Genomic DNA, 14077 nt, shown 5'->3' with positions numbered 1-14077 from the left:
GCCTAACCTAAAGAGGGCAGCAACCTTCCCAGGTAGTGGGAGCAGCTTCAGCCTGACCAACCATGTAGAGCTGGTTTAAGTTAACCTCCTCTCTGACTATAAGCATTAAGACATTTCTCTTCCACAGCAATGCAAGTTCTGAAAACAGCAGTTTTTTTCCACTGGAAAAGTTTATTTCAAGTGGGACAAAACGGTAAAAGACACTGAGAGTCCAAGTGCCTTCAGATATGGGTATGAAAGGTATAAATGTTTGGAATAGGGCTCCATCTGAATCCAGCCTTGTGCAGGCCTAACAGCCTAATCCATGTAGGTGACTGAACTAGCCAGGGGTCTTTTAATACAAGACTTCAGGAAGATTGGATGAATATAAAGTCGGGAACTAGTGTAGCTGCTGCTGGTACTAAATGAGATATGGGAAAGCTTTCTGCTTGGACTCTGTTGTGAGATTAGGGTTGTTTATGGTTAACAGCAGACAGAACCAGAGACTTCCTAAGAAATTCCAAGAAACCACTGGAGCTATTACTGAACAATGTGACCATGCAGAAGCCTGCTGTCAGCTCCAGCAGGTCTCCACACCATCCAAAACACATCCAGTAACTGCTTGTTTGCTTCTGGTCAAAAGCTCTAAAACCATCTTCAGGTAAGAACCCCACAGAATTTCACTGCAAACTTCAACTCTGTCATTTATATGAAGCAGAGAAGTTTGTGGGTACTTGGATACAGCCACTCACAGTCCAAGTTCACACACACCTGAGCTATGCCAACAGCCTGGACCTTCACATGTCCAATCTAATTACAACCCTCATGCAACACATGGGCTTGTCTTTGCAAGCCTCAGCTACCTGCATTAGCCCAATTCCATAGACACCTGCATGCAGCAAAGGCTCCTACTGTGTCCCTCAGTTGAAAACCTGCTGCCAGATTCTCAGCCACCACAACAAAGACAATATGATCGATGCAGCTGAGGTGATGGGCTGGTGCTGAGCCACAGGTCTAGTGGCAGAAAGAGCCTTTGCTCTCTGTCAGGCCATGGAGCCAGAGGAAGGGCTCAAATCCGACAGCCTTTTGTTCAGCTGCGTCAGCAGAGGCTGGAAAATGCTTGGCTTGGGGGCAAGAAGCTGTTCCCATGGCACAGGCAGCAGACTCGGCACCCTCTCCTGCCCTTGGTTTCTCTAAACCACAAGCAGAACCTTCCAGGCTGCAATTCCAGGTTGCTTTTCCACCTTTCTGCTTCCCAGCTTTGGCACTGCAGAGGTTACAGCCCGTTTCTCGCCTGACTTCTGGGATGGATGCAGATTGCTGTGGTTGCTGCTGTCATGAATTGGCTATTTCCTGACTGAAAGAAGCCAAGTTGAGGCCGAACCCATGGAAGGCTCCTACAGAAAACCATGCACTGAAAGAGCAAACAGCTTCTCGGGGTTCAGAGGAGAGGAGGGAAGGGACACACGAGGCTTTCTCATAGATCTTCGCCTTTTCCTCACTTTAAGTCTGCACAGTCTCTACTCAGCCCTGTCTTCTAGAGCTTTGCTAGTCCAAAAGCTGCTGCCCAGGCAGCTGTGTCAACACTGCCCCAGCAGGAGCTGAACTTCTAACTAGACTCTCCACGGAGGCAGCCCTGGCCAGCAGCCCTCCTCCTTCCTCGCTCCCCGAGGTGCTTTGGGGATGGATTCTCAGCTGCCCGTTGCGGCACATACAGATGTGCACCCTGACCACAGAGGCTGTCCAAAGGAAGCAGCTTCATCCATGCAAGGGGAGGGAACCTGCCAGCACCAGCCAAGTGGTTCTGCTTCCCAGAGCTCTGCACCTGCCAGGCTCATCACAGAGCAGGCTAACAGGGAGAAGAAAGGCTCCTGTGTCTCCAGAGTCACCTATGAAATATACAGTGATGGGAAATAGATCGTTCATATAAGAGATATTTCATATCTATTTCAGATATGAAATGCTGGTGGAAAAACACCCCTGCCCAGAGACAGTGCAGGGTCCCAACATTGTTTGGCTTGTGGGAAACAATAATGGGCAAGCCATGTCTGCCAGGAAGCTTCCTCTTCCCAATCCCTTCCATGTTCACACTTCTGTTTTCCATGGCTGCAGGCTGCACTGAAGGACCTCCCTGTGAATCTGAACCAAACCCCACCAGTATAGAAATACTAAGCAAGTATGGGATTAGGAAGAAGGTCTGATACCAAGAGGTACCCTCCATCCCTCTATTGCCATTTTGAGAACCATTAACCCTGGGAAGCAGGAGTGGAAGTGGCCACTTCTGCCCCATTTTCAGAGCTCTAAATAGATGGAATGTGTTAAAAAGGAATGCCAGGATTAATGTTCTGTTGACACAAAGATACAAAGCACAGCACAACGCCTTATGGACAGGATTTGTCAGCACTCCATGCTTACTACCAACAACTTCTTCAGATCTTCTTTACATACAGGACCCAGAGTACTGTGCCAGGATCAAAGGAGAAAATACCTACCCATGAGCAGAAGGATAACTCCTAGAACTGAAAAGTAATAGGGAATGCTACAGCTTGGGAATAGAGAGTGCTAATTGACAGGTACAGTGGCAAAGGGAGCAAGGATCCTGCAAAGCTAAAACACAAGCAGAAGTAGAGCTTTGCATGGGAACAGCAAAAGGGGTACTGCAGGTCAGGACTGAGGTACACTGACACCATTTATCTCTATGCTCAAATAACCCTTGTTGTGCCAATAGTGACCAGCCTGTAACACTCAGAGGGATAAACACACACCCATACTCACTCCCCCTGACTAAGAAAGGTCTGGTGTGGATCAGGGGAGCCTTCAGAGCTGATGGAAAAGAGCAGTGTAACAGAACCATGGGGATCACCAGAGGGTATGTGTTTCCCTGGAGGCTTCATTTGGTTGCAAAGCTTTTCTCATTACAATAAATCTTTCAGCTGCAATGAATCCCAGAAGCAAGCCTGAAACAATCCAACTTGCAGCAAGAGCTGTGAACTAAAAGGACAAATCTGAGACCCAACCACAATAACAGGGCTGTGAAGTGAAGCCTATCATTATCCCAGTGATGTAACAAGCCACGTCCCTCTTTCAGACCCAGCATTACAATGTTTGTTCCCTCACCATAAGTGCTAAAGTCCCTGCTGTGCCTTGTCTGAAGAACAAACTCAGAATGACAAGTTGAGGGGCTCGCCAGGGGGTTTTCTGCTTTGTTTTATTACATTGGAGTCCATGGTGATCACCAGCCCGTGATGCAGTCACCAACCCAACAACTAAGGAAAAACACCTCGTGTATGAGAATTGCACATCTCTGGCACCATTTATACTAGGGTATAATGGTGCCAAAAGCACTGGAGCACATATTAATTAATGTGAATGTCCAGCTATGCCAGATATTTAGGTAGATGGAAGCTTAAGAGGGTTTTGACCTTCTGCTTTTCACGCTGAGCTTTGCAGCTTGCCCAGGAGAGACTTAGACATGCACAAAGGAGTTAAACTGGAGCATGCAAGGAGCCTGCTCTCCTACTGAATCCATTAATGTGTGTGCATGAGTGTTCCTGTGCTCCTCCAGCACTGTCCCTGCACAGGTCAGAGAGCTCTGTCTGCATCTTTTGCCCTAAGGCATCTCTACAGCTTGCTCTAGCATGGCACAATATTTAAACACCCCCTTCTGTTGGAATGCAGTCAGCTTCAGATTCCTGGGATTCATCTCAAAACCATTAATAGAAACCAGTTACAAAAACAGAGGAATTGCCCAGGAAACCAACAGGGATTTTTTTCCCCTCCAGACTGAAGCCTGAAGATTATTTTTCCAAGATAAAAAATGCATTTGGGTAATTCTTCCACAACATGACATCCAAAAAGGTGGGTTCAGTGTGGGGAGAAAAGTCAAATGTGCCCCTAAAAATCAGATGCAGATACTTAGCAGGTATAAATCAGCAAACTTACACTATGTCAGTTTATACCTGCTAAGAATCTTCCTCCTAAAACCTTGTGTTTCACAAACACCCATAAGATCATGTATCCTGCCGAGAAAGCAGAGACTCCTCTTCACCTTGTCTTTGCTGGGGATCCCACGTACCTGTGCTTCACCAGAGGGTTTTTCTGGTGCTGACTAGATTTGCCTATTCATAAATGTATCCTGCCATTCCTAACCTGTGAAAATCACTGTCAAACCCCTGTAATCAATAAATATTTGATATTAAAGATAGTTCTTTTGAATCAGCGTCAAATTCCACGTTGTTCCAAGTAAGCAGCTGAAGCAGATGCAGTCAGGTTAAGTGCTAAGTTGGTTAATCCTAAATAGATCAATAAGTGTCCTCACTGAGGTGGTTTTATTGGGCTTTTTTTGCTTGGTTTTGTTTAAATGGTGTTTAATTTAAGCACAACCTCCTCACTCTCAGCAGGCAAAGACTTTGTGGAGAGACCTGATCCAGGGAACACTCGAGTACTGGCCTCTATCTCCTTACTCATTTCATTTGAATTCATTTTTAGGTACAAATCTTCACTGGGGTTTCAATCTACAGTCCCCTGCACTGTAGCAGTGCCTCCTGGTGCAGCTAAAGGAGTAGTTCCAGTAGATGACAGCAGTGACAGGCTGTGATCTTCCATCTAGGCTAGCACAGCAACAGGATTGCACAGGGGTAGCCAGCATTTTCTCAGGTATCAAGTAGCAAAACTATTATTGTATTTCATGTTATCCATATTATCCAATCATATCATATCCAATAGCACCAACCATTATCCTTTGTGATAGAGAAGGTCCACACAGGATCAAAGTGCTCACCCCAAACAACACTGACTAATGAGAAGTCCCAAAACAAGCAGCAAGCAAATCAGGAATGGAAACAGACACAAAGCAGCACCCCACTGCCATCACAAAGCAGAGAGGTACATTATAATTTTCTCTTAAGTTTAATATCTTTGGCATAAAGCAAAGGCAAAAAGGAAATCTGGAAAATCAGTTCCCTATAAAAGTAATTTCAGTTTAGTAAAAAAGGATTTAAATAGCTTGTCACAACTGTTTCAAATAAAATACCTTCGCAAATAGCCAACCTAAAACCACCTTAGGTGGGTTTTTCTGGTCCCTCACTCATGTGTGCAAGGCTCTTGTTATTGGTGGCATCACACTCATGTTTGTTGCACACAGGCAGGTTTTAGGTACAGCACAAACAGGTTCTGGTAGGAAAACTGTAGCCTAAACACACAGGAGCAGGAGGGAGACACACAGCACAGAAGGAAATGACTCACCCAAACTCACACAGTGGATCAGGGGCAGAATCAGGAATACTGCCCAGAGCAGCTGCACGTCAGCCTACCAGCACCTTCCCTACTACCTGGGCTCTGCTGCTGCTCTGGAAGGCCCTGGCACTGTGTGAAGAGTCAGTGTGCACACAAAGCTGACAAGGTACCAGAATGAAGGAACTGGGGCATCATTTGGACAGAACCCTGATTTTTAGCTTTACAATGGCCTGTTCATCCCAGGATTCTGATTCCCTACGGCAAACAAGTCATTACCTGCTGCTGCTTTGCAGGACACCACAGTGACAGGCCAAGGGGAATGGCTTTAACCTGCCAGAGGGGAGACTGAGATGAGCCCTTGGGCAGAAGCTCTTCCCTGTGAGGGTGCTGAGGCGCTGGCACAGGGTGCCCAGAGAAGCTGTGGCTGCCCCATCCCTGGCAGTGTTCAAGGCCAGGTTGGACACAGGGGCTTGGAGCAACCTGCTCTAGTGGAAGGTGTCCCTGCCCGGGGCAGCGGTTGGAGCTGGAGGAGCTTTAAGGTCCCTTCAACACAAACCAGGCTGGGATTCTATGATTCTTACAATTGCATTTTGTTTCAACTGTGAAGTCTATTCTGAAAGCCAGTAAAAGCATTAAGTATTTATCTCCTAAATCTATTCTGAGAGCCACTAGTGCCTTCAACACACAGAATTAAAAGAATAAAGAAAGATGCAGGTATGAGCTCAAGATCAGTACATGAACCATAAAGGTCCTGAGGGGATGGAAGTTGGAGTTACCATCAATCATAACTTCAGGAGCTGCTCTATTCATGTGTATGCATCTATTAGTGTTCCTCTAAGGGTCACAGCAGCCTCTGTGTGTTCCTCGGAAGCAGGGGGATATTTTCAGGGCTCCTGACAAGCTACCACATGCAACTGAGTACCCCAAAACTTCTACATCCATACAAATGATCCCCCCATATTAACTGCTGAGTATCAAGTGCCCAAGACAGAAGGGAGCCAAGCCATGACCTGGGACTGACTCACTTCCATGGGAGCTGTGGTTCTACAGCATCTTAGCTTGTTCAAACCCAGGATGAAACCATTAGGCTCTGCTCTAGGGGATAGAAGCAGAGCACTGGTCCAACTTGGCAGATGGTGGACAGCACTGAGATTCAGGAGGAAATGATTGAGGGATCAAATCACCACTTTGAACATTTACTCAGCCAGTGTTTGCCTTAAGAAATGTGAAAGAAGGCAGCAGCTCACACTGTGCCATCCCACCTGGCTCTTACTCATCCCCTGTCTAAATCCCAGGAAGAGGCACCCAGACAGACTGACCCAGGTCCCATCTTTCAGTTCAGCAACACTCCTCTGTAAAGAAATGGCCTGCACTTTGCATGCTTTCTCATGATCTCAAGGCAGTTTACATGGAAGTCTTCCAGTACCTAAAGGGGGCCTATAGGAAACCTGGAGAAGGGCTTTGGACAAGGGCCTGCAGGGACAGGACAAGGGAATGGCTTGAACCTGCCAGAGGGGAGACTGAGATGAGCTCTGGGGCAGAAGCTCTTCCCTGTGAGGGTGCTGAGGCGCTGGCACAGGGTGCCCAGAGAAGCTGTGGCTGCCCCATCCCTGGCAGTGTTCAAGGCCAGGTTGGACACAGGGGCTTGGAGCAACCTGCTCTAGTGGAAGGTGTCCCTGCACACAAGGCTGGTGGTGCTTCAGAAGTTACAGCACTTTCAGGCCCTGATTGCAAGATACATCAATGAGAAGTCCTGTGCTTCTGCTCTTCTTTATCAAAGACTAGAAAAACCTCCAGGTCTGAACCTAAAAGCACTTTTAAGGAGGAGGAGAAGAGAGAGCCTTTTGCAGAGCACACAGGCAGCAGGTCAGGCTTCTCCAACATGGGAAAAGCTCAAGCCACAAGCACACAGCAGAGTTTCTTTCTGTAAAGAACCAAAAAGTCCTGAGCATACTCAGGGAGTGTCCTCTTTCTGACCATCAGCATTGTGCCTCTAACCACATCTTTTGGTCTCTGTACATGGGAACAGTGTTCTGGTACTGTGAGTTTTTGAGGGACACTCCATCCCTCACACTAATTGCAGCCCATGTGTTGCACCCGCCTAAAATAATGAAGCAGTGGGATAGGAGGCACAGCATCTTGAGATCAGAAATGACTGGGAAGAGTGGAAAAATGAATAGGTTGGCTCTGGAAAGGGTGTTCAAAGGTTGTCTCCCAGAGAGTTCTACTATTTCCTCAGGTTTGCAGGCCATTTCATTTAAATCCTTTGGCTGAAAAGGAGGTTGCTTTTCATAATGCACTATAATCCTGCTGCCAAATTTAGACAAACATGGAGCCTGGCCAGCTTTTAAGGATCATCTGTGGGAACTGTGTATGTGCTGTAGATCAATCAAGGACTCTGGCAAGCATAACTTCAGCTAAAGAAAACAGGGTGATGCTGCTTGCTACAGCCCTACTCCAGAAGTAGCTGTCCCTACACTGAAAGCTACATATGTGTGTTTTCATCTGCTCTCCTTTCCACAGCCAGACATCACCCAAGGAGAAGGTGTTGCACCCAAAGCACAGAGCTCAAGATTGTTATTTTCTGCTCACTTTCTTTCCACAGTCCCAGGTTTCTGCATGAATTACTTGTGAAAGCCTTTCCTGTCCTTCCAAGGGCTACAAGCCTCTTCCCTTCCCCAAGGGATGGATGATGTTATCAGAAAGTGGGACACATTTGGCTCTGTCCTACCTTCCGATGGGCCTGGAGCAGTTCTCACAGATGGCAGGATGCTGACAGTAATATGGGCCATCCTCCTGCATCACACACAGCACAATGAGGCACTGGGAATTCCCTGGAGGATGCCCATTCAGACCTGGGGGAAGCAAAAGGAAAGACCATATGCAGCAGCATCTTCTGGCCAGTAACTGAAACAGTCTGAATGGTGAGGGAAGCCAAATGGAGGCCTGCTAAGCCTGGGTGACCAGTCACAGAGTCTGCCTTCAGGAGGTACCTGCTGATTCTGCTGCTGAACACATTCCAGCTGGCTCTTCCTTAAGGAACTTGCTGCCTCAGTGCTGACAGCAGAAAACCCTTTGTCGGTGGAGGAAACAGCTCTGACTCAAAAGCACCCAGGGAATGGAGCTGGTGAGTAACGTGGTGCTGTTTACACACAGTCACATTGCTGACTACAACTCTTGTAGTTTCTTCTACCAGTTTCTTTTTCCTTTGGCATGTTCTTCTGTGACTGCTTATTCCTCAAGTTTAACCAGTTCCTCACTGGCTGGTGAGTAACTCAGCCAGAAGCATCCTGCCATGAACTGTTAATTCCCTTAAACCCAATACATTCCAAGCTATTGGATTTTTACCTGATGTGCTGATTCCTCACTCAGGACTCCACATCCTTGTCTTAGCACCAAACACTCTGCAAGTGGCTGTAGGACTCTGAAGTGCAGCTATTGAGAGGTTCCAGGAGTGTTTCCTCCAGACCTACACATACCAAAGGCAACAACACTCCCTCAGCACCAGACCTGTCTGCTCAGCACCACGTCTCGTTTACTGAACAAGTGAGAAAACACTCATTGTTGATCAATATTTTATGTTAGTTTTCTACTTTAAACAAAACTTTAGGCACATTTCCTAAGCAAACACAGCACATGCAGTTCTATGATCCCACTGTCCGTTCAACCTCCTCTTTTCTTCCCATTATTTTGAAACACAACAGACAATTTCAGCTACAGTCAAGAACAGGGGACAAGTTTCACAGTTCCTACAAGTTTTGTAACTAGCATAACAAAGGAAAGCTGCATTAGTGCCCATGCAGTGAGCAAGACTTGAAACTTCCGCCTGATTTCAGGGAATTGACACAGGAGTGATCTATCACATTGTCATCTGAAATTCCCTGACTCACACAATTCCTTGTTTCACTTTTGTTCCTCTATCTTATAGGGAAAGGCAAGCAAGAATGGATACTTCCACTGGACCTTTCCAGCCCAATGGCTATCAGGCAGTTTCAAACATAAGCCTCCATCTCACTGGGTATCTCCAGTCTCTGGAATACAGAGCATGAATTCACCTACCAACCACTTGCTGACTTTCAACCATTTCCTCTCAGCAGAGTAGTAAGATGAAGGAAAATCTTCAAGTCTTTACTATTTTGAAGTTATAAAAGTCAAGCCTTTCCTGTTTTCAGCCCACACCACAGCTACATCTGCACAAACACGTTTACTAACTGTGCAGGTACATTGATACACACGTGTTTTGGAGAGGAACAGCATCCCATAATAAAGCTTTGTCAACAATATATTCTGTACTCGTGCTCCCCCTATAGAATAATAGGTGCAGCTTTCATCCAAGTGAGCCAGTTTGGAATTGCAGCCTGTGGTCAAGAGAGTCACAGCCAGTTGATAGAACCCTGGTTTACATGATCTGATCAGTGCCATGTAAGACACAGTCTGTGCAGTACCTGCTACGAAGAAAACAGGAATCCTGAGACATGCTTGGAGGTACTTCAGCAAAAAGGAACATGACAGACATGGATGGTTGACAAACACTGTTGTAAATGACACAGTTGTTCCAGACTTCTAAACATGGTTATGTAATTATGTCTAATAGATGTGAAAGTAATGACTACTCTTGTCAGACTGTGATTTGTACTACTACTTAGAGAGCATACCATTTAGTAAGTTACTTTGCTTCATGGAGACTTGCAATTCACCACAAAACTACCCTACTAGAACATGATCCTTGCAATAGTACAAGAGTTCACTTGCACTGGAACATCACAAGGTACTGAATAATTATGCTTTGCAATTCCCACCATTTCAAAGATTCTCTTTTCTAGTTACTATTCTAATACAAAAACAAGTTAGAGAACAAGGTGGGGATGCTGATCCAGAAGAATGGCAAAGGTCCCTGCCTGCATGATCCCAGCATACAACAGACAAGCTGGTGAGCTACAGTCCCATCATCATGGTCCCCAAGAACAAGAGAGGTTTTATATCTAACTAGAGAGAGATAAAACCAACCTAAGCGTTAGCGGATAAAAATGGGTAACGTACACTTGGGCAGTTTGTGTATTTAGCATCTACAACAAAGATGCAAGCTGTAGGATTAAATAAGACAAAGAAAATCAAGGAGGAATAAACCTCAAAACTGGAATCAGAGCTACAGCATTGATAAATTAGCAGGGCATGCTACTGCTGTCCTTCTATAAAGTCTTTTTCTCCATGTCATTCCAAAGGCATCCCAACCCTTCAGCAGCCAGCAATCTCCTAGAAATATGCAAACTGATCATCATTCTTCCCTAGACAGGAAACCAGCAAGCTTGGCCTGAGAGTCAGAAAGAGAAGCTGTAGAGCTGACGGGGAACACTGGCACAGACTCTTAAAACAAATGGGATGAGGGAGGGGAAAAGACATGTAACTGACTTCAAAGGTGTTAAAAACCTCTCAGGCCTCAGCCTTTCATCTGTGCATCTTTGTGCAGGGAATGCTTATTGCTATTTTAGAAACACCCAGATGCACTCTGCATATTTAACCAACCTGTAAGCCAGAATCAACACTCAGTCTTCTCTTGCTTGGTGAATTCCTAAGACTCATGGCCAGACATCCTCCTCCGAATCCTGACAATAGGCTGAGAGAGTCCTACTGGTCTTGGTTAAAAGCAACTGCTGCCTATTTAGAGCATGAAAAGGACAAAACACATTTTTAATGTATTTGATCAAAGTTGCCTACTGTTAACATATGGTTTGGGGAAAAAAAAGCACTATAAAAATGTGGTAACCACATGTCTCTACAGGACTTCAATAGTTCGCAGAATGCCACCAGTTCTCCGACAAGATTAATGGGGTTTTAAATGTGGGCGTACCCCTTCCTTAAAATACCAGCAGAAAGCTCCAGCCAACTTCCACACGAGTGGCTAAGGAGTTCCAGAGGCTTTGGGTTGATTGCCATCTAGCGACAAGAGCATGAGCCACACACAGAACCTCAGGCACACTCTTCGGGCGAGGAGCCCCTTGTCCTTCCTGCAACATTAAGTGGTACCTTGTGGCAGTGAGTTCCACAGATTACCTTTTGTTTCCTTTCCCTTTCAGTTTAGGCAAGTGTTCTGCTGCTGGAGATAAAAAGAAATGCATTTTCAGGGCAGCTTCCCTGTATGCTGCAGAATGACAGCTCATTCTTTTTCCTTCCTTTCTCTGAGGTCAGTCCACCCCATCTTTCTGCTAGAACACAGACAAGGAAGAGTTAAATCACACAGAAGTTAACTACCTGAAACAGAAAAATCAGAAGCAGAACCTAGATATCAAGTCCTTTGCCAGGGTTTATTTAAAACATCTGTATCTTTCACAGCTTTCATGACTCTCTTCAGTCATGTAAAACCTGATTACAATGGGGTTGTGTCAGGCACACAACAGGCTTTGTAGTTAATGAATAATTAGCTCTGAACTTTTACCAACATGATATTGGTAATGTTGGACATGCTGTATGACAAGAATCAATTGTAGAAAAAAAGTAACCATTTTTTTATTAGCACAAAACAGAACAAACAAATGTGCCCTTTAAGGATGCTTATGCAATACCCAAGGCACACGCACACCAAGGCTCCAGGTAAGGGGGGAATTAAAGCTTTTGCAGATATTCTGATCCAATTCCTATTTCACCATAACTCTTAAAGACCAGCCTGTGAAAGGAGATTTGGAAAAGAACTTGGTAGATGCTTGTGTCATGGATAATCAGAAGAACTCTTTCACTTTATCCCATCTGCCACAACTGCTTGTTCTTGTAGCATATCCTTCAGTCTAACTGTAAATAGGACCTTCCGAAATCCAGCTGCAGTCAAAGACCTCTTTGCTCAGACACAGTTGGGGCAGCAGCAGCACAGGACTGTACAGCAGTGCCAAGTCACTATACAGGAGCTCACACCATTCCCATGAGGAGGAAAAATCACACCGCTGTCAGGCTTGTCCTTGGAAAACTGCTCCCCGAGATTGAAAGTTTCCTCCTACTGATCTCATCACACTCAGAAAAAAGTTAAATGTAATCCACGTATTAAATACTATTTTTTAATTACAATTACAGGATATACACTCATTACAAATGTGTTTATTGCTTTGAGCTTTTCAGGAATATCTTGGGTGTCTGCCATCCTGCAGGAGCGTTTTTCAAGCCAGCTCGTTTCCAGATGCGCTCCAAATCTTTCTCAAACTTTATCTAAACAGAACATAAAAACAGACATAAAATTGTAACACAGCTCAGAAGCAACACTCCAGATTTCAGCCGTTGCCCACACGTGCCAAGGGGAATCCAGGTATAACACACACACAAAGGAGAAATGCTTTTTAGCAGGTTGTTCTAAGTAGGAAAATACATAGAAACGCACAAGGATCTTGGTAGCATTGTTTTAAAAGTCCTGTGCAAGGAAAACTGAGAAGATGGAAAATGAAACTAAGAAAATCAAGAGGATTTCCTCATTATAAAGGGTTCAACACTGTTACCTACAAACCTGAAGAAATGGAATTACAATTAACCCCAGTTTGCATCTAGGCAAGGTGAAAATTACAGAGAGTGAGCTAAACTGTATCACAGCAAACCTAACAGAAAGGGAGTGGTGAATGAAAACATCTACAGCTTGAATGAACACCTATATCTTTCTTCACCCCTTCTATTAAGGAAGTAAAAGGCTTCCATATAGAAAAAGACAGTAGGAAGCACGTGAGGATGTTGCCAAGACAGGACAGAAATTAGACCAGTCTCCCTGCTGTAACGCAGCCACGTGAATTAATCTTCCACACAAACATGAAAATTCCTCTCCATTAGCCACACATTCAGAAGTTAATGTCATGATTATGCCTAGTAACTATCACACACACCTGTTTACAACCAGAGTCAGTGTGAATTACAGCTTCTGAAGATGCACATGTCAAACACCAACCAGAAAAAGCTACTGCAGCAGTAAATGCTGAATTCACTAAGGCTCCTGAGCTGCTGCCGCCGCTTTTCCCCTCAATCAATTCCACTTAAAGCCATCATCTGATACCTGAAGAAGCAGACACATTTATGCCAAGCTCTCTCTACCCTGAGCTTACCTGACGCTTCTTCTTGCGACCTTCCTTTATCCGCCTCCGAATGAACTTCCTTCTCTTCAGCAGCTTTTTGAACTTGTGCCGATTCATTTTCCTCCTGCGAATCTTCAAGACGTTCTTACACTGCACCTTGTTGTTGGGTGTTCCTTCTCCTTCCTCCACAGCACCTCCCTCATCAGATGGGGGGCAGTCATAGTGCTGGAGGGGCTCCTGCCCGGCGTCCTCCTGAGCATGAAGGCCTTCTGCTTTCGGAAGGAAGTATCTCACCGTCAGCCAGCTCTCTAAAGGGCTGATGGAAAGCTTCCTGGGGATCAGAACCTCTTCCAGTTCAGGGTCATGCGAGTGCTGAGGCTGGGCTCCACTCTTGTTAGAGGGCTGCGTGCAGTAGTGTGCAGGTGTAGAATGATAGCAAAGAAAGGAAGACACCGACCTCGGCAAACGGTGGCCTTGGAGGAGAGAAGAGTTTCACTTCAGAGGCAGAAGTTTCAAGCAGTACCTTAAGAAAAGCTCTAAAACCATCAGAGAACTGTGGCCAGAAGCACCTACTAGAGGAAGCTGCTTTCAAATTGCATTGCCCATCACAAAAGCAAGGAAGTCGTCTCATTTTAATTCAATAACATTACTGTAACACCATCTGCTAAAAACTGTATTATACGATATTTAGTGTGTAACCTGCGTTAGCGCACTTCGGAACGGGTAAGAAGCGGGCAGTTTGCTGCACTGAGCCTTTCCGCTGCTAAGCAACCTCCTCCTAAACCCAAAGTCACATCAGAGCTACACGATAGTGACAGACGGGAGCC

The 14077-nt window shown here is 45.4% G+C and overlaps 1 protein-coding gene across 1 annotated transcript; it reads right to left on the bottom strand.

The window, feature by feature from the left end:
- Window positions 1–12297: 12297 nt before the first annotated feature.
- On the bottom strand, window positions 12298–13733 carry AURKAIP1 (aurora kinase A interacting protein 1; the record flags this gene model as incomplete). Its single annotated transcript, XM_010020194.1, has 2 exons — window positions 12298–12405; window positions 13281–13733. Coding segments are annotated over 2 exons (561 nt in total), but the record flags the coding sequence as incomplete, so codon positions are not given.
- Window positions 13734–14077: the final 344 nt, after the last annotated feature.

The sequence above is a fragment of the Nestor notabilis genome, unplaced genomic scaffold, assembly GCF_000696875.1.
Source record: "Nestor notabilis isolate BGI_N333 unplaced genomic scaffold, ASM69687v1 scaffold27188, whole genome shotgun sequence".
Taxonomy (NCBI): Eukaryota; Metazoa; Chordata; class Aves; order Psittaciformes; family Psittacidae; genus Nestor; species Nestor notabilis.
Note: the sequence above shows the minus strand (reverse complement) of the source record. Positions and strands in the feature narration are given on the sequence as shown.